Consider the following 25,985-nt stretch of genomic DNA (forward strand, 5'->3'; position numbering starts at 1 on the left):
AGAAATACTTCAGAGTATCACACTAATCACTGCACTTCAATTTATATCTCCAACTTTATGCCTGGCTTTCATTTTAGACACTGTTGCTGTTATAGGTTTTTTTTTTTTAATCTTTTAATTTTTATTCTGGTAACATATATATGACATAAAATTTCCCCTTAGACACTGTTACTGTTACAGTTTTTTTAAAATCTTTTAATTTTTATTCTGGTAACATATATGACCTAAAATTTCCCCCTTTGACCAATTCACAAAAATAATTCAGTGTTGTTAATTACACTCACAATATTGTGCTACCATTACCACTATTCATTTCCAAAACTTAACAATTAACCCAAATAGAAATTCTTTACAAATTATGCATTTTCTCCCTATTACCTACCCCCAACCCAGCCCCTGGTAACTTATAGCCTAGATTCTAACTCAATGAGTTTGCTTATCCTAATTACTTCATATCAGTGAGATCATACAATATTTGTCCTTTTGTGTCTGGCTTCTTTCAGTCAAGATAATGTCTTCAAGGTCCATCCATGTTGTTGCATGATTTAGAACTTTATTCCTTTAAAATGCTGAATAATATCCTACTGTATTTATACACCACTTTTCGTTACTCATTGGTTGATGGACACTTGGATTGCTTCCCTCTTTTGGCAAATGTGAAAAAGCTGCCATGAACACCAGTGTGCAAGTATCTGCTCAAGTCCCTCCTTTCAAGTCTTTTGAGTATATAGCTAGTAGAGGGATTGCAGGGCCATATGGTAATTCTATACTTAGCTTTCTGAGGAACTGCCAAACTGTCTTCCACAGCTGCTGCACCATTTTACATTCCCACCTGCAATGAATGAGTGTTCCTCTGCATCCTCTCCAACACTAGTAATTTTCTGTTCTTTTAACAGTTGACATTCTCGTGTGTATGAGATGGTATCTTATTGTGATTTTGGTTTGCATTTCCCTTCTAACTAATGATGTTGAGTACTTTTTCATGTGCTTTTCTTATAATATGATAATTTATTCAATTTATTAGGCAAATGTAACCATTCTAAATATGAATTACAAGTTACCTTAAAATATGTAAAGCAAAAACTAACAGAAATACAAGGAAAAATAGATGAGTTCACTATTATATAAGATATTTTAACATACTTTGCGCCATAATTGATTTGTCAAGCAGGCAAAATCAATAAGGGTAGAGAAGATTTGAGCAATTAACAACTTTATTGTCCAGTTTAAACAATGCACCTCATAATGCAGAACACATGTTCCTTTCAAGCATGTATGGAATATTTTTAAAAATAGACCAATAAAGCAGTCTCAGCAAATATCAAAGAATAGTTATCATATAGACATTATTTTCTTCCCAAAATTCATAATTATTTCAAAACAATAGCAAAATATAACTAAAAACCCTCTACTTGTTCAGATAGGAAACTAACCCAGTTCTTTGTTCTCCTCAAATTTTAATGTAAATATAAATTATCTGGGGTCTTGCTAAAATCCAACTTTGATTCTGTAGATCTGGGATGGGTTTAGATCCTATATTTCTAACAAGTACCCAGGAAGTGTTGGTGCTGCCAGTCTGTCTGCCACACTGTGAGCAGCAAGGGTCAAACTAATTCATGGGTTAGAAGATGACACAGGAAATTGCAAATATTTTAAAGTGAGTGATTATGATAACAAAAATATTATATTTCAAAACGTTTGGAAAGCAGTTAAACAATATATTTAGGGATTCTTACCTACTTGATTTGAATAAGGAAAATATAAAAATTCATGAGGTAGAAACACAAAATTAGAATTTAGGAAAGGAACAACAGAATAAAGCCAAAGAAAGTTGAAGGAAAGGAAGGTAAAGCTGAGAGGAGAAAATAGTTAAATAAAAAAACAATCATACAGTAGAAAGGATCAACAAAACCAAAAGGTAATTCTTTGAAAAGACCAATGAAATCAATAAATCCCTGGTGAGAATAACCAGAAACAATAGAAAACACAAATTATGCATATGAGAAATAAAAAAATCGCTGTATCTGTACAGACATTAAAGAGAAAATTTGTGAACAACTCTATGCCAAAAATTAAATTCAGAAGCAATAAACAAATACAATACTGGTCCAAGAAAAAATTGAAAATATGAATAGTTCTAAATTATTAAAGAAAGTAAATCTTTAAATTCTTCTCTAAAAGAAAATTTCAGGCCCAGTGACTTCCCCTACCAAACATTTAGGAAAAGGTCAAATTTAGTCAAACTTTTCTAGAGACTAGAAAAGAGAAAAAACTTCCTAAAACTTGTTATGAGCCAGCATAACATTAATATTAAAACCTGATCATGACAATACAAGAACATGAACAGGGTTTTAAAATTCTAAAAAAAATTAGCAACTCATATCCAGATATATTTAAATGGAATAGTATATCTCAACCAAGTTAGGTTTATGTCAATTTAACATTTATATTGTGATTCTTTTTTTAGTGCAATTTTATTGAGATATATTCGCTTACCAGATAATCATCCAAAATGTACAATCAGTGGTTCACAGTATCATCATATAGTTGTGCATTCATTACCACAATCAGTTTTTGGATAGGATACAATTTCATGCACAGGGGCTTTGCTATCACACTGTATAAACACATGCAAATTTCTAAATGTTAGAATTTTTCATGAGAACTCCAGATTGGAGAATTTGGTTGACTTAGTTTTTAAAATCTGGTTAATTGGATATCATCAATGTGACAATGTAAGACATCCCCTGGAAAAGTCTTCCCTCAGAATCAACTAAAAAAAGAAGAAATCTCACTTGTTTAGAGCTCTGGAGGATGGTAGAGTCTGAAGAAGGACTCCACAAATTCTGAATTGAAGTGCAGGTAGATTTTCTTCCTGGAGCTGCCAGTCAGGATCTCGCCCCCGCGGTCCCACAGGGCTTGGGAGTTGTGCAGAGGCGGCAGGGCCTGGGTCCCTCCTGCTGCAGATGCAGAGTACACGGCCACATTCAGTAGCAAATGAACCCCATGCATATCTAGGCACAGGGACCCAAGTACACAGAGGCCCAGGTCGGAGCACGAGCCACTGAAGAGTGCCACATACATAAAGGCTCCCAGGGGAAAATAAAAGGGAATCGTTGGCTGGTGGTTCAATCCAGTCAGTTTTACTGAACGACCTAAATGCAAAACAGACCTTTCTGGATTCACCCCATTCTGGGTCCTTGGGCAGAATACCCCAATGTGGAAGAAACCAGAGGCAGAAAAGTCACAGAAAAAAAGTGGGGGGTGGGGACTGAACTTCTATAAGATAGGATAGCTCTCAGAACTGAAAAGTGTAAGGAAGAGGGGTTGCTGAGTGAGGGAGAGGATTTAAACAAATCATTTTCTGGTTTCTTAATATGGCTTGCAATTTTCTGCTGATGTCTGGGCATTTGATTATTTTGATATGTTAACTCAGAAGGTCAATTTTTCCCTCTTATCTTGGGTTTTATTGTGTTAATACTCTTCTTGCATGTTTCTTCCAACTTATTCTGGACCTTTAGACTAAGTAGCCCATGTAAACTGTCATATTTTCTCAGCTCTTCATCATCTGTTTCTTGCCCTGGATGTGAATACCATTTTTAAGATTGCATTTGTTATGAAATTGTTTCAAATGCAGGAGAAAGCTTCCTTTCCTTTGTTCCTTCTCCCGGTCTTGATCTGATGTGTTTGTTTTTGTGCATGAAATTGTATCCTCTGTTAACTATTTGTTTTGTAATATCTCTACCCAGTAGTTGAAATCCTCAAAACAGCTATAGAGACTGGAAGAATCTTAAGGAAAAGTAAAATTTGTATAATAAATAGAGAGGATATACAGATAAAATCTAATCAGCATGTGTCGAGTCTGTAGCTATTCTATATGCTCCCTTTCTTCAGTTATGTATTTAGGTATTTTGTTTTTAGCTTCTAGTATATTCAAATTGCAAATAGCTATTTTGAAGAGTAGTTAGAGATCTCCCCCTCTCCCCAGGGGAACTGAGAATTAGGAATAGAAAACTGAGGTGAAAAGTTGGGCAGAAGATTAGAAGGCTTTTGTGATGAAGCCTTAGAGAAAAAAAGAAAGACGATAGACCTTCAAACTGGTGGCCTGCTGAGATGCGTGTAGGAGAGGCTTATATTTGCTTTGGCATAAAGTTGTTACTGGAAGAGCTAAAAAGGAGTTTGAGAAATACTTAGTAAACTTTAGTGTATATGTACATTATGAACAGAGTTCTTTTTCACTCAGGAATTTAGGTATCTAATAGATAAGAGTCAGTAGACACTGGGCATAAAGCGTAAGTTCAGGCACTGAAAAACAAAATTCCTGTTAGTATACAGACAGTAAAGCAAAACAGATTCACAAGTATGTCATTGAACCTGTAGGGAAGAAGACTCTGAAGCTTCTTGTGAGCAAGGGATGGTAGTGGAAATTAATACTGTAATACTCTAAATGTAAGCTGTGTTAAGTATTATTTATATTACCTTTAGTTGGTGTTGTCTCTTTAGTTTTATTTTGTGAACATAAACACAGGACTTTTTAAGATTTATTCCCAATTGTGATCTCCTTACCACTTCTTTTTCTATAAGATTCTTAATACATCAACTTGCTTTCTCCTTACATGTAGAAACCCTGTGGTTAGTGTAAAATGTATTTAATGGGACTTACATACACCTTGTCCCTAGAGATCAGTAGATACAAACTCAATTCCAAAACTTATCTCCAATATCTGAATCAGTGATTTGCAAATTGTAATAAGGAGTATATTCAATTAGTAGTTTTAAAGAGGAAGTAGATAAAGAAGAATAAAAAATACCTGAGTTTATTGCATATAATATGGGTTAGTTATATTTCAGTTTAATACTTACATAGAAAGATATATATATATATATGCATATAGCATAGTGATAAAAAGTGTATTTCTTATTTGTCTTGAGGTCAAAAAGTTTGAGAAACACTGACCTAAATATAGGCAAATCATTATGACACATTAACATAGTTGATTGTAGATTACTAATTCTTTATCCTATTTTTCAGAATAAGGAAGCAAATGAAGAGCAAGTGTAAGTATTGGCTTATTTAACTTTAATTTTATTTTTAATTTAGTATTTTCAGAGTTTGCATTGCCAGTGTGACACAGCCTCACTTTGGAAAGTGTTCTTACATAGGGAAGAAAGAACAATTTTTTATCTTAATAATTTGTTGTCTTTTTATATGAACTGACAAAAAGTTAAATTTTTGTTTACTATGAAAGAATAGAATCTCTCATCATTTTTCTATGAGGCTACTTCAAGAGCCACCCTATGGTAATTACTTTAATCAAGGACTAAATTGGGTCCAGCAGGAAATCTTTTAAAATACAGTCTAGATTGTAGTTAGCTGAATCTAGAATCAAGTAAGATGTGGCCTTAGGCCAGAGGCATTGTATGTTGCAATGACTCTTTTACAAAAGAGTTTCTTTGTGTTGTTTCAGTTTGGTTTGTTGTTTTTTAATAAACATGAGTTCTTTTTTTTTAATATCAAAAGGTCACTGTGAGATATATTGTACAACCATATGATTGATGACAGTGTACTAAACGAAGGAAGGGGAGAGAAGAGCCTAATGAAGACATCATGATAATATTCCCTCCAAAAAAGTTTGTAACTAAATATTAGTAACTTTAGAGAATACACTGTGAGGACATAAATCAAGATACCTTTAAAATGGCAACTATAGCACATTGTATTAACTTTAAAGCCATCATTGATAGTTGATATTTTCTTATTGATAATGGACATGATCCATTTGATAAGTAAATAGTTCATCATGCAAGATAGGTTTCTTTCCTTGGCAACTAAAGGACTAGTTGGGCCACTAGAGCAATAGATTTTTATTTGTTTTACAGATTATGTCTAGATGCCATAAAAATAACTTACTAAAGAATGAAACAATGTCATCAGTCACTTTCATCATTTTGCTTGTAGTATAGATCAAACCTGGATGTCACTGAAATCACAGAGTCTCATTTTTAAATGAGAAATTTCAATTATTCATAGAAATAGAATTGTATATATACCTATCACCCTGATTCAGAAGTTATCACTATTTTACCACATTTGCTTTTTGCTTTATGTGTCCCTAAACATTTTTTTCTTTGTTGAAAAATGTTTTCAATCCACACATCATGTAATTTTACCCTTGTGTGCTTCAGTTTTCATCTTAAAAATATGGACATTTTCCTATATTACCCCAATGGTATTATTATACTTTAAGATTAAACAATATTGAGGGAGCTTTTCCAAAAATACAGATTCATTTATTGTCTATACTCATGAGGATACCTGGGAAAATGTAGGGTTTTAAAAGTTTTTCAGATAATTTGGAAAATTAAATAGGTTTGAGAACCGCTGATGTACACAAGCAGTTGCTTTCATTGAACTTTCCAAAATGTTTGGGTCATTCTAGAATACCTCAGTGATACTTAATGTCTGTGTATGGAGTGTTTTACAAATTATTCCACAGGAATTAGATGTCATTTTTTTCTAGGTCTCAGTGGCCTAAAAGAAGATAATGCATCTGAAAGTTATCTGTTTTATTTCTATTCGTTAGTAAAAATCAAGTCATATATATATCATACTATAAGTATTATTTCTTGTTACCATTTAAGAGTATGGGAAGGAAGTTGATAGCTACTAAATAGTAAGCCAACTAACTGAAGGATAATAAGCATGGATTTAAATTTTAGATATAGTTATAAAAATGAGTTAATTGCCATTGTATCTATAGTCTTTTCACCTGTTTTATCAGGGGTTCTTAATTACTGAAATCCACATGGTCACTACAGTTTTTTAAACATCTTATTAAAAAAAGCTCCCCTTTTTAAATCTACTTTATGTTGCTGTTTTGTAGCCCTCTATTTAAATGTAAACTAAACTTAAACATGTAAGTTGATTAAACCAACCCAACTGTCAAGAATGTTATGATGTTAAAATAATATAGCAGGTTTGGGTATGATGTCATTGTTTCCCAAAGTAACTGCTGTGAACAGTTGTAATTTGAAAGCAACTCTGTGGTCTCATAATTCTTGAGAACCCTGGAATGAACAGAATTAAATAGGTACCTTGATTGGGTGCTATCCCAAATATGCTAATAACCATTGTGAATCTTTAAGAAGAAGACACAGTTTGACCAATCTTCATTTGACTATGAACCTTTCTGATGCAGAGCATTTCATGAGGCCAGTACAATATCAGTTTGGGAAACAAAGGTTTAATGAAAATCACTATACAATTATAAAAGGTCTTATTGATTATGTCACCACTGTAGCCCAAATATAGCAGGAATGGAGGAGCATATGAAGAAAGATCATGCAAATCCACACCTAGTCAGTAGTTTTATGAAAGATGATGGAAGTGATGTACAAGAAGATTCTGCTTCTGAAGACAAGTTCTATAGCTTGGATGAATTGCATATTCTGGACATGATAGAGCAGGTAAGCCTGATTGAAGAAGGGACAGTCTGTTTTCTTCCGGAAACACGTTACCTTGTTCTGTGAACATCATGTTAGCCCAGTTGGTTTATACTATGTTTGTCAGGAGAAAAAAGAATGAAAGGGATGTAGGGACAAAAGAAGGAAGGAAAAAAAGAACAACCTAAGAAGCTGGAAACTTTTCACTTTAGCCCTCAAGCCACTTTTTTTGGCTTCACTATTGGGCAGAATTTATTACGCCTGCATTCCTGCAAAGCTTTTTCAAACACCTTAAGGGGAAAAAAGGCATAATCCCATTGGATTAAATGTCATGGCAAAAATGATTTTGTAAAACAAGTCTACTTAAATTATTTTCTTTTCAAATTTAAATCTGGTTGTTACCATAACATGTCTATAAAAACTATTAACATACAACAGGTTTTTTTTGTTTCTTTCCTAACAGAAGTCACTGTTTAGAATGATATAGCTATATGTGAAGAGGCATATGAATATAGTTGAAGCACTCAAGAGAGCACTTAGTGACACAAAGCAAGTGCAAATAGTATTTTTTAAACTGCTTGCTTTACCCACTCATGAGAATTCTATATTGAGATAATTTTATGATAACCTACTCCATGGTGTAAATATACTGGTATATAGTATATACCCCTATTGATTATCTATGAGTATGGTTATTACAAATTATTCCCTTGCTGATTGTACAACATTCATTTAATTGTCATAGTTTTTTTTTCCCTCCTTTCTCATTATAATCTTAGGATAAGTATATTTCAACTAAAATGTCATGTTTTCAGTTTTGACTATCCCAATAAAAAAAGTTTAAATTTGGGGCCTGTGGTTTTCATGCAGTAGCCATGAGAACTATGAGAGCTCAAAAGAGAATCAGAGTGCTTGGACTTTGAAATCAAGACTGCCTGAATTAGAATTCAGACTCCTCCACTTATGGTCTGTGTAATCTTGGGCAAGTTATTCAGTTATATTAACCCTAAACAGGAATAATGAGTGTCTACCTCGTAAGGTTCTTATGACAATGAAATACATTACAAAAAAAACTCTTACAACATTTACACACAGGCAATGTTATCCAGTAGTAGTAGCAGCAGACAGGTATCTATGATACTATTTATTGAATGCTGTAATTGGGAGGAGGTGGGTTTGTCTAAACCTAATGATAGAAGCAGTACTTGTATGGAGATGTAAAGCATGAATAGGAGTTATATGGCAACTTAAATCTCCTTTAAATGGCTAAAATGGTAGTGGATTTGTTTTTGCAGGAAATTAAGATGACAAAAAAAGGCTTAGTTTTATGTGAATCAAAATTCAGACATGCGCATTCCATTTCCTCAATAGGGTTCAACCAACAAGGTAACTGCAGAGTATGGAGAAACTGAAAAGGAAAAGCTTGCTCGTCAACGACAGCTTTATAAATTGCACTACCAGTGTGAAGTAAGTACTTTTGCCATTGGATCTGAGGGAAATCAGAGTTATTTCAAATGTAAAACTTGGTGGTATTTTTATTTTTTAAAAATAACCCAGATATTTTGTTTCCCTCTCTTAATTTCTCGTTAAGTGAACAGAATTAATTTGAAATAATATTTTTCTTTGATCAGGATTTCAAAAGACAGTTGAAAACAGTGACTTTTCGGTGGCAAGAAAACCAAATGCAGATTAAAAAGAAAGACAAAATCATTGCATCTCTTAACCAACAAGTGGCTTTTGGAATCAATAAAGTTTCCAAGTAAGTACAAATCTGTTGCTGATAACAGGAAATTCTGGGTTTGCTCTATGATGTGCACTATCCCTAATAGATAATCCCTATGTAGCCACTAGGTGGCACTGTGACTGCACATTAGGAACTGTTGACTACAGGGCTGTACTTACTTAAAAATAAACCATATTTTTTTTTTACCTTGCCACCTGGATTGAGAAGTAAGTTAACTGCTCAGTATATATCAAGCTTTTCATATATTGGCTTAACGAGTTTAAACATAATACAATTACATGAGAAAGATAATTAATTTTTGGGTCATGACTCTAATTTGTAAATATGTGACTCCTGATTGACATATGATGAGTACATTCCTCCTAGACACCCATGAAATCAGCTGAATGCTCTTTTATGTTGGTGTTTTCAGAGTATTTATGCTCTAAGCCTGAGAGATTGAAAACAAATAAAATTCATGAAAACTCTTCCCATCCCCACCAATCTAATTTTCCCTACAATCTTAAGTATTAATTGCCCAAAACAACAAATTTTGACTTAATAGGGAAAAATGAGCAACCTACTTTACTCTTTTTCTACTAATTACTGTCTCCAACCAGTATCAATTGAAATAGTAACACAGTTTTAACATTATTTTAGTAAACATAATACCGTAAGATACAAGTTATCCTTGAAATATAGTTTAAAATCCATTGTAATAACTAGAATGCTAATAGGGAAAATAGGAGAACTAGTAAATATCTTAGAGTAAGGAGGCCAAGTCTTATTATATTGAAACAAATATTTGCCAGAGATTTAGATGCTAAATTTTCTCTCACATATGGTATCATCCAACCTGAATGGGTTATTAAGAAGAACTGGAAACCATACATAGCTCTTTGTTTCTAAACATAATTTGATTTACAAACATTTTCAGGCTTGTCCCTGCTGAAGTTAGAGAGATCCTTCAAGTTCAGAAGGATTTGAGGACCTATGACAGCTTGAGCAGGCTAAGCTATCTGCAATCACTTAAGTACCCACACTTCAGGATTTTAAACTTTGTCTTTGAGCCTGGAAGGAGATAACAAATCAAGAAATATGTCATACAGTATCAGAGATCAGAAAAGTAATGTCATCCATGCAGATGAGTTGTCTTTCTCCTTTACCACCTGAAGATCTCTCCTCATGTCTGAAAAATGGACCAGGCTCCTCTGTATGCTTAAGACTGCAAAGAGACCACAATGGTCATTCATTGTTTACCCTTCACCAAACATTTATCAAGTGCTCACTGCATGAGAAGTATCGTATAAGGTCCACAGAGAGCATGAAAAGCTATGTACGTGAGACATTGACTATGATTGAGCCCAAGGAGAGTGTAGATTAACATAAGGGGATTAAAATTGCATATAACAGAGGACTTATGGTCCTACCAAGATGTAGTATTCCTATTTATCCCAGGTCCTCCCTCTACAACAACAACAAAAAATCCTGTACATAACACACCAAATAAGCATAGGAAAAGTTTAAAAGGTAGAAGTGGACTAAGATCTTGGGACCTGAGAAATTACACAGCAGTGAAGTCTTTGGGTTTCCTTATTGTCTCCTATATAATCCCAGACAAGATGGGCACTACAGATGGAACCGCCAATAGGCACAGCCAAAAAAAAACTCCAAGAAAAGTCTGATAACAGAAAACCTTTTTTTGCAGTACCTGACCTACTCCAGTCAGACACAGCCTTACCCTCTGCCAAATGGAAACAGTTGAAATGATCTGATTGCCCCCACTGGGTGGTGCTAACACTCAGTTTCTCCTCCTCCCTGATGTCAGCAGCCCCAGTGGGGAGCTGGGTTTCTGCATCCAGTCTGCATCAACAAAATTGTATCAATTAACAATCCACTTTTCTCCTCCCTGGTATCAGCATGGTCCAGTGGGGAGCTGATCTGACACCCAACTTGGAGACAAAAAAGTAGTGTGAGTCAATGACCCAGTTTCATCAGGAAGGTGGCAAGGAGGTTTAGGGGGGCAGCTGAACTTCCATACCAACCATCTGCAATGAGGCAATATGAGTCAGTGCCCCTCTTTTGCCAGACTGGTGTTGAAAGGAATACCCACCGAGCCCTCGCACTGTACCCCAACAGGGGAACTACCTACTAAAAAGAAAAAATTGAATAGTATCCAGTGTCTCATAATATTGAAAATGTCCATAATATAAAAGAAAATCACTCATCATACCAAGAACCAGGATGATAATGACATGAAAGAGAAAAGAAAATCAACAGGTGACAATACCAAGATGAATCAGGTGTTAGAATTATGTGAAAGGATTTTAAAGTAACCTTCATAAAAATGCTTCAATACAAAATAACAAATTGAAACAAATGAAAAAAACAGAAAATCTCAGAAAAAAACAGAAGTTAAAAAAAAGAAACAAATTCAAATTATAGAACTAAAAAAATACAATATCAGAAATAAAAAAATCAGTGGATGGGATCAGTAGTAGGGTGGTGATGACAGAGGACAGATTCAGTGAACCTGAGGTCAGATCAACAGAATTTACCAAATCTGAACACAGAAAAAATAGCCCGGGGGTGAAAAATATCTCAGGTACCTGGGGGACGATAACAAAAGAGTTGATATTTATATCATCAGAATCCCAAGAGGAGAGAAAAAATATTCAAAGAAATAATGACTGAAAACATTAAAAATTTGGTGAAAGACATAAACTGACAGATCAAGAAGCTGAGCAAACCCAAAAGGGATAAATCCAAAGAAATCCAGACACATCATAATTAAATTTCTGAAAACTGAAGGCAAAGAAACAAATCTTGAAATAGCCAGAACTGAATGACAGTGGCTTTCACATGTGAAACATGGAGTCTAAAAGGAAGTAGCATGTTTTTCAAGTGCTGTTACACACTTAGCCTACAGTATAGCACGAACATAACTTTTATATGCACTGGGAAACCAAAAAATTCACATGACTTTTATTGTGATATTTGTTTTATTACAGTGGTCTGGAACAGGAAATGTCTCTGAAGTATGTCTGTAAAGGAAAACATAAAAATAGAAACACAGAAAGAAATAAAGGCTATCAGGAAAATAGTGAATGAACAATCTTAGAATCTCAATAAAGAGAAATTTTTAAAAGTTACCAAACAGAAATTCTGCAGTTGAAGACAACAGTAATTGAAACAAAAAATTCCTTAGAGGGTTTCAACAACAGATTGGAGCTGGCAGAAGAAAGAAGCAGTGAACTTGAAGACAAGACAATTGAAATGATTCAGGCTCAGGAACAGGAAAAAAAAAAAGGAAAAAGAATGAAAATAAGTGAATAGTACCTAAGAGACCTATGGGACACCACCAAGCATACCAATATATGCATTAAGGGAATCCCAGATGGAGAAGAAAGGCAGAAAGGAGTAGAAGGAATATTCAAAGAAGTAATGACAGAAAACGTCCTAAGTTTAGCAGAAGACATGAATATGCACATTTGAGAAACCTAATGAACCCAAGCAGGATAAACTCAGAGAGAACCACACTCTGACACATAGTAGTCAAACTGTCTAATGCCAAGAACAAGGACAGAGTTCTGAAAACTGCAAGAGTAAAGCAATGTGTTATGACAAGGAAATTCCAGTAATATTAAATGCAGTTTGTCATCAGAAACCATGGAGGCAAGAAGAGAGTGGAACAAAAGTTGAAAGAAAACAATTGCCAACCAAGAATTTTGTATCTAGCGGACTGTCTTTCCAAAATAAGGAAGTGATTAAGCCATTCCCAAATAAGCAGAAGTTGAGGGAGTTCACCAGCACTAAACCTACCCTACAAATAATGTTAAAGGGTGGTCTTCAGAATGAAAAGAAAAGACACTAAACAGTAGATGGAAGTGGCATAAAGAAATAAAGACCTCCTGTAAAGTAACTGTATGGGCAATTATAAATGCCAGTACTGTTGTGTTGTATTTTTTGGTATTAAGTCCAATTTTCACTTTTTACAGGTTCTAAAATGCAAATTCATAAAAAGTAATGGACCTATAGTTTTGGACATACAATGTATATAATTTGTGTCAAATACAACAGAAAGATGTGGGAACAAAAGGGTAAGGGAACAATGTGTATGCTATTGAAGTTAAGTTGTTATCAAATGAAACATGATTTTTATAGATTTAAGAGGTTAAATTTAAGCATCATGATAATCACAAAGAAAAATATCTGAAAAATATATTTAGTGGAAATGAGAAGGGACTCAAAATGGTACACTACATAAAAATCAAATAAATGAAAGTAGGGATAAACAGAAGAATTGAGGGACAAAAGAGGTATAAGACTTACAAAGTCCAAATAGCTAAATGACAGAAAAAAGTCCTGCATTATCAGTAGTTATTGGATGTATGTAAATGGATTTTTTAAAAAGTCAAAAGGTAGAGATTGGCAGAATGGATTAAAAAATATGACCGAACTATATTCTTTTATAAGAAACTCACTATAAATTCAGACACAAGTAGGTTGAAAGTAAAAGGATGGAAAAAAAATTCCATGCAAGTAGTAACCAAAAGACAGCTGGGGAGGCTATACCAATATCAGATAAAATAGGCTTTATGTCAAAAATGGTTACAAGGGTAAATAAAAATACTACATACTGATAAAGGGACCAATTCAACAAAAATGCATAATAGTTATAGATATATGTATGCACGTAACAGCAGGGGCCCAAATTACATGAAGCAAATATTGACTGATTTGAATGGAGAAACAGTTGCATATTAACAGTAGGAGACTTCAGTACACTACTTTCATTAATGTCAAACATCTAGATAGAAGTTCAATAAGGAAATGATACTAAATACCAACTAGACCTAACAGATATATATAGAACACTTCAGCCAACAAGAGAAAAATATACAATCTTCTTTACTGCACATGAGTCATTCTCCAGGGTAGACCATATCTTAGGTCACAAAAGAAGAGTCAATAAATTTTAAAAATGCTGGAATTATACAATTTATCTTCTCTGACTACAATGGAATGAAGCTAGAAATTAATAACAGAGGGAAACCTGGAAAATAAACAAATATGTGGAAATTAAACAGCACACTATTAAACAACCATTGGGTCAAAGAAGACATCACAAGAGAAATGGGAAAATATCTTGAAGCAAATGAAAACAAAAGCACAACATACCCAAGCTTATGGAATGTAGCAAAAGAAGTGCTGAGAGATAAATTTATAGCTCTGAATGCTTACATTAAAAAAAGAAAGATCTCAAATCAGACACCTAACTTTACAACTGAAGGAACTAGGAAGAGTAATATAAACCCAACATGAGCAGAAAGAGGAAATAACAAAGATTCAAGAGAAGATGTATGAAATAGAGTTAAAAAAAAAAAAAAAAAAAAAGGGAATTAAAAAAACTAAAGTTCGTTACTTGAAAAGATTAAAAAGACAGGATGGAAATAACTAAAATTAGAACATTTCTACCAATCCCACAGAAATAAAAAAGATTATAAAAGGACGTTATGAACATTGTATACCAACAAAATAGATAATCTAGGTGAAATAAACAAGTTCTTAGAAACACACAAATTACCTACACTGGGTCAAGAAGAAATAGACGATCTCAACAAATCAATTACTAGCAAAGAGATTGAATCAGTAATATAAAACCTTACAACAAAGAAAAGCCTAGGACCAGATGGCTTCACAGGGGAATTTTATCAAATGTTTCTAGAACTGACACCAATTCTGCTCAAACTCTTCGGGAAAATTGAAGAGTAGGGAACACTCCTTAATTCATTCTACAGGTCAACATCACCTTCATACCAATGTCAGATAAAGATACCACAAGAAAAGAAAATTAAGTAACAATATTCCTTATGAATATAGATGTAAAAATCCTCCATAAAATACTAGCAAACAGCACCTTAAAAGAATTACACACTACGATCAATAGGGATTTGTCCCATTTAGGGGTGGTTTAACATAAGAAAATCAATGTAATACACCACATTCATTGAACAAAGGGGAAAAATTCCCACAATTATCTTGATGCAGAAAGGCATTTGACAAAAGCCAGTGCCCCTTCTTGATAAAAACAATCAGAAAAGTAAGAACAGAAGGAAACTTCTTTAACAGGATAAAAGGAATATATGAAAAACCCCCAGCTAACATGATACTCAATGGTAAAGACTGAAAACTTCCCCCCCTAATATGAGGAATAACACAAGGATGCCCATTGTCACTACTGCTATACATCATTGTGCTGGAAGTTCTTGCCAGAACAATTAGTCAAGAAAAAAAAATCAAAGGCATCCAAATTGGAAAGGAAGAAGTAAAACTTTTCCATTTGTAAATGACATGATCTTATATATAGAAAATGCTGAAAAATCCATAATAAAGCTACTAGAGCTAATAAATTCAGCAAAGTGGCAGGCTACAAGATCAACATAGAAAAATCAGTAGTGCTTCTATACACTAGCAATGAACAATCTGAAGAGGAAATCAAGAAAAAAACTTCCATTTACAATAGTGAGAAAAGAATCATATATCAAGGAGTAAATTTAACCGAGGATTTAAAGGAATTAAATATGGAAAACCACAAATCATTGCTAAAAAATTTTTGAGAGGACAGTAATAAATGGAAGAACATTCTATATTCATAGATTGGAAGATTAAATATTGTTAAGATGTCAGTTCTACCCAAAGCAATTTACAAATTCGAAATAATCCCAATCAAAATTTCAACAGCCGCCTTTGCAGAAGTGGCAAAGCCAATCATCAAATTTGTATGGAATGATAAGGAGTCCCAAACAGCCAGAACCTCCTTGGAAAAGAACAAAGTTGGAGTACTCACATGTCCCAATTTTAAAATGTATTACAAAGCTACAGTAATCAAAACAGGATCATACTTGCACAGGGACAGACATATAGGCCAATGAAATCAAATTGAGAGTTCAGAAATTAACCCTCACATCTTTGGCCAGTTGCCTCTTCAACAAATGATGCTGGAAAAACTGGATATCCATAAGCAAAAAAAAAAAAAAAGAGGAAGAAGTTGGACCGCTGCCTTACACGATGTAAAAAATTTACTCAAGATGGATCAAAGCCCTAAGTATAAGAACCAAAACTATTAATCTAGGAGAAAAACATAGGAAGCATCTTCTGAATCATTTGTTAGGCAATGGCTTCTTAGACATTACAACAAAAGCAAAAATAGATAAATGGGACTTCATCAAAATTCAAACCTTTTGTGCATCAAAGGGCTTTAACATGAAAGTAAAAAGACAACCTATGGAAGAGAAAATATTTAGAAATCACATATCTCATAAGGATTTAATATCCAGAATATAGAGAAAATCCCAACATGAAAAGTTATCAGCATCATTAGCCATTAGGGTATTGCAAATTAAGACCACAATGAGATATTCCTGCATACCTATCACAATGTATAAAATGGAAAATAGTGAGAGTACCAAATGCTTGTGAGTATGTGGAGAAACTGGATCATTTCTACATTGCAGGTGGGAATATAAAATTGTACAGCCACTCTGGAAAACAGGTAGGCAGTTTCATGTTAGTTTGATATGAAAATAACAGTTGCCATATGATCCAGCATTCCGCTTCATAAGCATTTATCCCAGAGAAATGAAAATTTATGCTCAAATAACAGTCTGTACACAAATCTTTTATCTGTGATAGCCAGAAACTGTGAACAACCCAGAAGTCTTTCAGTTGGTGAATGTTAAACAAGCTGTTACATCCATACCATGGAATGCTACTCAGCAATTAAGAGGAACAAGCTAATGATACATGCAACAACTTGGATGAATCTGCAGGGTGAAAAAAACCAATTCACTAAAATTATATAATATATGATTCCACTTATATAATCTTTAAATGACAAGTTATGGAATGAAGAACCATACTTCTTGCCAGGCATCAGGTATAGGAGGGAGGGATGGAGAGTGAGTGTGACTATAGAAAAGGGACATTAAGGATCTTTATAGGAATGGAACTGTTCAATATCTTGACTCAGTCAACGTCAGGATCCTACTTGTGGTATTGTATTATAGTTTGCAAGATGTTAACATTGAGAGAAACTGATTAAGGGTACATGGGCTCTCTAGTATTTCTTACATCTACAAGTGAATCTACATATATAAATAAAAAATGGCAAGATTAATTTAAAAACAAGCACATATAAATAAGGGTCAAAGAGGGCTATACTTAATAGGAATTTATAATTTATAGTTTTAATTAAAATTCTCCCTCAATGCATTGCAGACCACAGAACCTCCCTTCAGCCACCAGCCTTGGCCTCCAGCTGTTCTCAGTTACAGACAGCCTGGGGCCCCATCAGCTACCATGCCACTGCTCTACATCTAAGGTGGATTCTGGGTCATGTACTGAGGTCCTTAGACCTACTGCACCAAGTTAAAATAGCGGTACAAGTTCTGGCAAGACCACATATAGTTTCTGTGCTGAACATGCTAAGCCTGGAAGCCATCCGGCCCTTCTGACCCAAAGAAAGCATCACATTCCAGTCTGAAGGGCCCACAGGAGGACTTCAGCCAGTGAGCCATTGTCCCTCTTTGGATCAGATATTTAGCTCTGTGGAATTTGCAACAAATTTGGAGGAAGAGAGAGAGCTAGAAGGCCAAGCTGGTGGGTTAGTAAAAACAAGAAAGAGAACTACTCATGATAGAAGGCCTGGGGGAAGGGCATGATCCGAGCCCAGAGCAGACCTCACACAGCTATTACTCAAGGAGGCCTCTCATTAGGGGCTTTGCTAGGCCTCTTGCTTAAAGCCAAGGCCGCTCTTCTGGAGTTTCTGTAAAGCCATTAATGACCAATTCAGGGGTGAAAGCACCACACAAACCATGGAATTAAGGGGTAGTCTTGCAATAGTGCAACATTTGGGTCATGTTTTTAAGATTTCTCTCTCAGTGTAGTCAATGTTTCTTTTACCTATAAAATGGGAGAGAAATGGACATAACTCCATATAACACAATCTTAATACTCCCTGCAAATTATAAACTTTTTGAGGAAGTTTTGTCTGATTATCCATATTGAGAATCAGGGCTTCCGAGTTCAATGATAGCGCTAGCTTTGACACTGGCTAGAGTTGTCCCTTCTCAGAAGCCCTGCCTACACCTCTTTACAGGTAAAGGCTTGGCAATTCTAGAAGTGAATTAAAACATACACAAACCAAAATTAAACAATATGTTCTTGGGTGGAAGGTGCTATATAAAGTATTAAGCATACAGTCATGATAAGAACAGAGTGCCTCTGTTCCCAGGAAAATAAGTAAATTCCTATACCTTAAAAACAAATACAGGTGATGGGCAGATATTTTCTTTCAAAAAAAAAAAATAGAAACCCAAACAACAAACTAAAGCTCTTGTGGTCCAGTCAGATGGTAATTGAGCTGCTGTGCTGCAATAAGAGTATTTCTATATAGGACTTAGAAGTGTTATGTTATTCCTGGTTAAGCAGGCATTGCTCTTCCCTGGAGCAGCTATTTTAAGCCATCTCAGATTCTGCCTAAGGGTTGTTTTATTTTGTTTTGTTTGGGGTGGGGGGAGACATTTCTTTTATCACCCTAATAAGATCTACCCCAGGGAGAATCTGAGACATCTTGCCCAGTTTCCTTCTTCCAGTTCTCTTTGTCATCTCATTTCTTACATACTTTTCCTTTTTGGGAAGTTGTTATACCATTATTGCTGGTGTTTATGTAAAAGCACTATTACTAAGCATATTTTTAATGTTCATTTAGGTTAAGTGAATGCTGAGGGCAGGCCCCCAAATAACCTGAGCTGGGGGTAGAGAGATTAACCAGCAAAAAAGGCTGGATTGATGAACTTTTAAATTATGATTTAATCATCAGACAATTATAGAAGTCTGTCTTATGTGCAGAAGTATACTTTCATATCAGATATATCTAAAAGAGATGCATTATGTTAAAAAATCAAACTGTGACTGAAGTGAACCCTATATTGCCTTGTCTTTTACTTTTTTGCTCATGTAATTTGCATTACGTTGTTGGATTGTTCTAGTGCTGTATTTGGCTTCTTTAATGGATTGTCATTTCATATACCATAATTGTAAATATTTTGATACAAATGTTTATAACTCTAGGGATATAAAAGCAGATTCTGATTCCCTTCAAAAAAAAAATTTCTTATTTGCACACAGCTCATTAGTTCCATTTTTAAGGTCTGATTTCTTTCATACTGTAAGTTCTTGATAATTTGTGTGAGCTAATATGTCCCTTTAGAAAACTTAGTTCTCAGTCCCTGAGCAGGCCTAGAAAATCGGAAGACACCATCTCTTTACTAGTGGGTATACTAAAGTGCAAAGAGCTGATAGACACTTTTCCAAATCATTGAGCTGGGACTATAAGACATTACTGCTCTGTGGTTTTCTAATTTATTGGGTTAGAACTTTGTTCCTCAATCTTTGAGAAGTCAGAAAGTCAGACCACAGAAACAGGAAATATAAATTTCAGCAAAATCTGGTATAGAGTCCTATAATTGTTTACAGGCTCAAGATTTATGGCTGAAAATGGACATACTAGGGGTCTTCTCAGCTACATGCGGAGCTATTCTGACTGTTAATTAGTAATAATTTCTAACATTTTATGACTTTCTTATTTGTTTAGATTACAGCGTCAAGTCCATGCTAAAGATAATGAAATCAAGAACCTTAAGGAGCAACTTTCCATGAAAAGGTGCGTCATAACTTAGCTTTTGCTTTGTTTGGGTGCACCCTCTCTGAAACTGTGTATTCCCCTCAGCAAAAGGGAACTTTTGAGTATGAAAATGAGCAATATTTATAATTACACTGGGGCAATAGGTGTAAACTGAAAGTGTCCTAGGCAGATTACTTCTGGCCTTAGGAAACTGCTGAACAAAGTTATGTTCCCACAACAAATTAATATCATTTGGAACTAATAGCAGTTCATATTTATTTAACCTACTCAAGACTCAAGATGTAGATAATCTGTGAGATTGATAAATTCTATTCTGATTCACATTTTTTTCTGTATTAGAGAACTTGTGGATTTACAGAACAATCATGCATAAAATACAGCATTCTCATGCTTCATCCCACCACCAACACCTTGTATTGGCGTGAACACTTGTTACAGTTGATGATAGCACATTTTTTATAATTGTACTATTAATTAAACTCCATGGTATAACTTAGGGTTACTGTTTGTATGGTGTGGTTCCATGTTTTTTTTTTTTATTCTAATACCATATATACAATCTAATATTTCCCCTTTTAATCATATTCATATATATATATTTCAGTGCTGCTAATTACATTCACAACATTGTGCTACCATTACCACCATCCAGTACCAAAGCATTTCCATCATTCCAGACAGGAAACTTATACATTGTAAGCCTTGATTTCCCAATCCCTGTCCTCAGCCCACCCCCTGGTAACCTATATTCTAGATTCAAACTCGATGAGTATGCTTATTCTAATTGTTTCAAATCACTGAGATCTTACAATACTTGTCCTTTTGTGTCTGGCTTACTTCGCTCAACGTGATGTCTTCAAGGTTTATCCATGTTGTGCCTTTGGATCAGAACTTCATTCTTTTTTACAGCTGAATAAAATTCCATATTGTGTTTATATACCTCATTTTATTTATCCATTATTGGTTGATGGACATTTGGGTTGCTTCCATCTTTTGGCAATTGTGAATAATGCCACTATGAACATCAGTGTGCAAATATCTGTTTGAGACCTGTTTTCAGTTCTTTTGGGTATATACTGAGTTGTAGAATTGCTGGGTCATATGGTTATACTATACTTAACTTACAGAGGACCACCAAACTATTTTCCACAGTTACTGTACCATTTTACATTGCTACCAGTAATGAATTGAGTATTCCTATATCTCCACATCCTCTCTAACACTTATTTTCCATTTTTTTAAATAGCAGGCATTCTAATGGTTCTGAAATGGTATCTCATTTTGATTTTGATTTGCATTTCCCTGATGGCCCATGATGTCATCTTTTCATGTGCTTTCTGGCCATTTGTATATCTTCTTTGGAGAGAGTCTATTCAAGTTTTCTGTTCATTTTTTAATTGGGCTGTTTTTCTTTTTGTTAAGTTTAAATTAAAATTTTTTTATTATTTTTTTAAATGCAATTTTATTAAGATATATTCACACACCATATAATCCATCCAAAGTATACAAGCACTGGCTCACCAGTATCATCATATAGTTGTGCATTCATTGCCACAGTCAATTTTAGAACCTTTTCATTACTCTGAAATAAAAAAATAAAAAAAGAACATCCAAAACATACCAAACCTCTTATCCCCCCTATTATTTATATATTTTTTGTCTTTATTTTATTACTCATCTGTCCATACATTGGATAAAAGGAGTGTCATTCACAAGGTTTTCACAATCTCATGGTTACACAATAAAAGCTATATAGTCATCAAGAATCAAGTCTACTTGATTACCGTTCAAAAGATTCAGGTATTACCTTCTAGCTATACTAATATACTAGAAACTAAAAAGGAATTTCTGTGTAATGCATAAGAATAACCTCCAGAATGACCTCTCAACTCTATTTGAAATCTCTTGGTCACTGAAACTTTATTTTGTTTCATTTCTTTTCCCCTTTTTGGTCAATAAGGCATTCTCAATGGGCCAGGCTCATCCCTGCAAATCATGTCCCATGTTACCAAGGGCCTTACAAACCAGGGAGTTGTGTTCCACATAGTGGGGAAGGTAGTGAGTTTATTTGCAGAGTTGGCTTTGAGAGAGAGGCCACATCTGAGCAACAAAAGGGGTTCTCTGGAAGTGACTCTTATGCATAATTATAAGTAGGCTTAGCTTTTCCATTGCAGGAATGTTTGATAAAGGCAAACCCCAAGATCAAGGGCTTGACTTTTTAAATTGGGAGTCCCTAATGCTTGTGAGAATATCAGGAATTCTCCAGGTGGGGAAGTTTAATAGTTCCACACACACCCCACCCCACCCCCCAAGGGGACTTTGCAAATACTTTTTTATTTTCTGCCCAAAGTACTCTGGGGTGTATCAGGGTATTACATTAACCTGCACAGAGTAACAAGATCTCATTCCCTATTCTAAGTTCTATGTAATTATGTTGTTTAAATAAACTGACCATACAGGTTAAATTAGTGTGCTACAGGGAATGTAAATTTTGTACCAAATAAACATCTCTTAAATAACAGTTAAAATTCAGGAATAGATGTGACTGCTGTAAGAGCTTACAATCTAAGAACCTTTACAATAAGCCTTATTGAAGTTCTGTACTCCTTAATCATCGATTGCCCAATCTCTTCCCACGTTCTATCCCCTGATAATCTATGTTCTTGAATTCGATTCTCAGCATTTGCTCATTATAGATAGTTTTTGTTAGTGAGACCTTGCAATATATGTCCTTTCGTTTCTGGCCTATTTCACTCAGTATAATGTCCTCAAGGTTCATTTACATAGTTACATGCCTCACAACTTCAGTCCTTCTTGCACCTGCGCAGTATTCCGTTGTATTAATACATCACAGTTTGCCCTTCTGTTCACCCATCGATGTATTCTTAGGCCACCTCCAGCCATTGAAAATTGTGAATACTGCTGCTGTAAACATCAGTGTGTAAATGCCTATTCATGTCCCTGCTTTCAGTTCTACCAAGTATATACTAAATAATGGGGTTGCAGGAGCATATGACAATCCTATACTTAGCCTCCTGTGGAAGCACCACACTGTCCTCCAGAGGGGCTGCCCCGTTCTACTTCCCTACCAACAATGAATAGGTATATTTCTCTTTTCACATCTTCTCCAGCATTTGTATCTTTCTGTTTATTTTTTAAAGTTTTATTCACACACCATACGATCCACTCATAGTGAACAATAAATAGCTTCCAGTATAATCATGTAATTATGCATTCACCGCCACAACCTGTATGAGAACATTTCCATTTCTTCTGCAAAGAAATAAAAGGAAGAATAAATAAAAGAAAAAAAGGAAAAACATCATCATCAACAACAAGAATCCCATACCCCCCTCCCTTCTATCCCCCTCTATTGACATTTAGATTTGGTATATTGCCTTTCTTATAATTAATGGAAGAATATTACAGTATTGCTGTTAATTATAGACCCTAGTTTGCATTGATTCTGTTTTTTTCCCATATGCCATCTGTTCTGGTTTGCTGTTGTAAATGGAATTTTTAAATTGTTTCTTCGAATTGTTCATTACTAGTGGATAGAAGCACTACTGATTTTTGCATGTTGATCTTGTACCTCACTACTTTGCTGAATTCATATTAGTTCCAGTGGCTTTGTTGTTCAGGATTTTCTGTTTATAAGTTCAGGTCATCTGCATATAGGTAAAGCTTTACTTCTACCTTTCCAGTTGGATGCCTTTCATTTCTCTCACTTGCCTAACTGCTCTGGCAAGAACTTCCAGTACAATGTTGAATAACAGTGGTCACAGGGGGCATCTTTGTCTTAGAGGGAAAGCTTTAGTTCTTTCACCATTAAGTAGAATGTTAGTTGTGGACTTTTCATATAAGCCCTATAGTATTTTGAGGAAGTTTCCTTCTATTGCTGGTGTTCTAAGTGTGTTTTTCTTTTTTTTCCATGAAGGGGTGCTGAATTTTGTCAAATGGCTTTTCTGCATCAATTGAGATGATCTGGTGTGTTTTTTTCCTTCATTCAGTTAATGTAGTGTATTACATTAACTGATTTTCTTATGTTGAACCAACCTGGCATACTAGGGATAAATTCCTCTTGATCATGGTGTATAATTCTTTTATGATGCTGTTGGATTTGGTTCACTAGCATTTTGTTTAAGATTTTTGCATCAATATTGATAGGAAATATTGGTCTGTACTTTTTTTTCTTATGGTATCTTTATCAGGCTTTGGTATGAGGATGATGTTGGCCTCATAGAATGAGTTAGGGAGTGCTTCCTCTTCAATTATTTGGAAGAGTTTGAGTAGGATTGGTGTTAATTCTTCTTGTAATGTTTGGTAGAATTCCCCTGTGAAGCTATCTGGTCCAGGAGTTTTCTTTGTTGGGAGGTTTTTGATTACTGATTCAATCTCTTTACTGTTCACTGGTTTGTTGAGATCTATTTCTTCTTGAGCCAGTGTAGATGGTTTGTGTATTTCTAAGAATTGGCCAATTTCGTCTAGGTTATCTAATTTATTGTTATACATTTGTTTATAGTATATATATCCACTTACAATCCTATTTCTTTCATGGAGTCAGTTGTGATGTCCCTCTTTTCATTTCAGATTTTCATTATTTTTATCCTCTCTCTTTTTTTCTTTGCCAGTTTAGCTAAAGGTTTGTCAATTTTTATTGATCTCTTCAAGGGACCAACCTTTAGGTTTGTTGATTCTCCCTACTTTTTATTTTCCGTTTAATTTATCTCTGCTCTGATCTTTGTTATTTCCTTCCTTCTGCTTCCTTTGGGTTTAATTTACTCTTCTTTTTCTAGTTCTTCAGTTTTAAGTTTTTAAGGTGAAGTTTTAAGGTGAAGCCTTTAATCTGTTTTAATGTAAGTATTCAGAGCTATGAAATTCCCTCTCGGCATTGCCTTTGCTGCATTCCATAAGTTTCGGTATGTTGCATTTTCATTTTCACTCGCCTCACAATATTTCCTAATTTTGCTTCTGGTTTCCTCTGTAACCCATTGGTTGTTTAAATTCACATATTTGTGAATTTTCCGTTTCTCCCTCTGTTACTGGGTTCTAGCTTCATCTCATTGTGATCGCAGTATATACATTGTATGATTTCAATGTTTTTGAATTTTTGAAACTTGTTTTGTGACCTAACAAATGGTCTATCCTGGAGAATGATCCATGTGCACTTGAGAATAATGTGTATTCTGTTTCTGTTGGATGAAGGGTTCTATATGTGTTAGGTCTAGTTGGTTAGAGTAGCATTCAGGTCTACTACTTCCTTATTGATCTTCTGACTACATGTTCTATCCATTTTGAGAGTGGTGTGTTAAAGTTTCCTGTTAACATAGTTCCATCAGTTTCTCCCATCAAATCTGTCAGTATTTGCTTCAAATATTTTGGAGCTCTGCTGTTATAATACTTATAATTGTTATATCTTACTATTGGATTTTCCTCTATATCAGTATTTAATGACCGTCTTTGTCCCTCATAACCGTTTTTGACTTGAAGTCCATTTTATCTCTTTTGATTATAACTTGCATAGTATATTTTATTCCATCTTATTACCTTCTACCAATTTGTATCTTTGAAATTAAGGTGAGTGTCTTGCAGGTAGCCTATAGTTGGATAATGCCTTTTGACTGGAGAGTTTAATTCATTTATATTTAAAGTCACTACTGATAATACAGCACTTTCTTCTGCCATTTTGCTATTTAGCCTTTGTAAGTATTATACATTTTTTTGTCCCTTACTTTCATTAATGCCTACTTCTATATTTATTTGCTTTTTTTGTTTTGTACATATTGAGTGCCTTCTCATTTCTATCTGGACATATTTTTCATCTGTTTTCTTTGTGATTACCATGGGTTAAAATTTAACATCATAAATATATAACAATCATATTCAGTTTGATGCCAACTTAAATTAAATAGCATGCACATATACTTTTCCTATACTGCTTTGTCCCCCAACCATTTTTTTGTTCTTATTACCACTTATATCTTTATACATTGTATGTCCAAAACCTAGATTTATCATTAATTTTTATACATTTGCATTTTAGCACCTGTAGGATGTAAGAAGTAGAGTTACATACCAAACAACATACTACAATAATACTGGCATTTGTAA

General features: G+C 34.5%; 1 protein-coding gene across 8 annotated transcripts in view; it reads left to right on the plus strand.

Moving 5' to 3' along the window:
• DZIP3 (DAZ interacting zinc finger protein 3) overlaps nt 1-25,985 on the plus strand; it is a 138,116-nt gene that overhangs the window by 90,798 nt on the left and 21,333 nt on the right. For all 8 annotated transcript variants that reach the window (XM_037835179.1, XM_037835173.1, XM_037835182.1 and 5 more), the window contains 5 exons: nt 5,033-5,058; nt 7,302-7,467; nt 8,815-8,910; nt 9,075-9,202; nt 19,824-19,892. In XM_037835179.1, the coding sequence (XP_037691107.1) occupies nt 5,033-5,058; nt 7,302-7,467; nt 8,815-8,910; nt 9,075-9,202; nt 19,824-19,892 (485 nt within the window). The remainder of the gene's footprint in view (nt 1-5,032; nt 5,059-7,301; nt 7,468-8,814; nt 8,911-9,074; nt 9,203-19,823; nt 19,893-25,985) is intronic.

Source organism: Choloepus didactylus, chromosome 1 (assembly GCF_015220235.1).
Source record: "Choloepus didactylus isolate mChoDid1 chromosome 1, mChoDid1.pri, whole genome shotgun sequence".
NCBI lineage: Eukaryota > Metazoa > Chordata > Mammalia > Pilosa > Megalonychidae > Choloepus > Choloepus didactylus.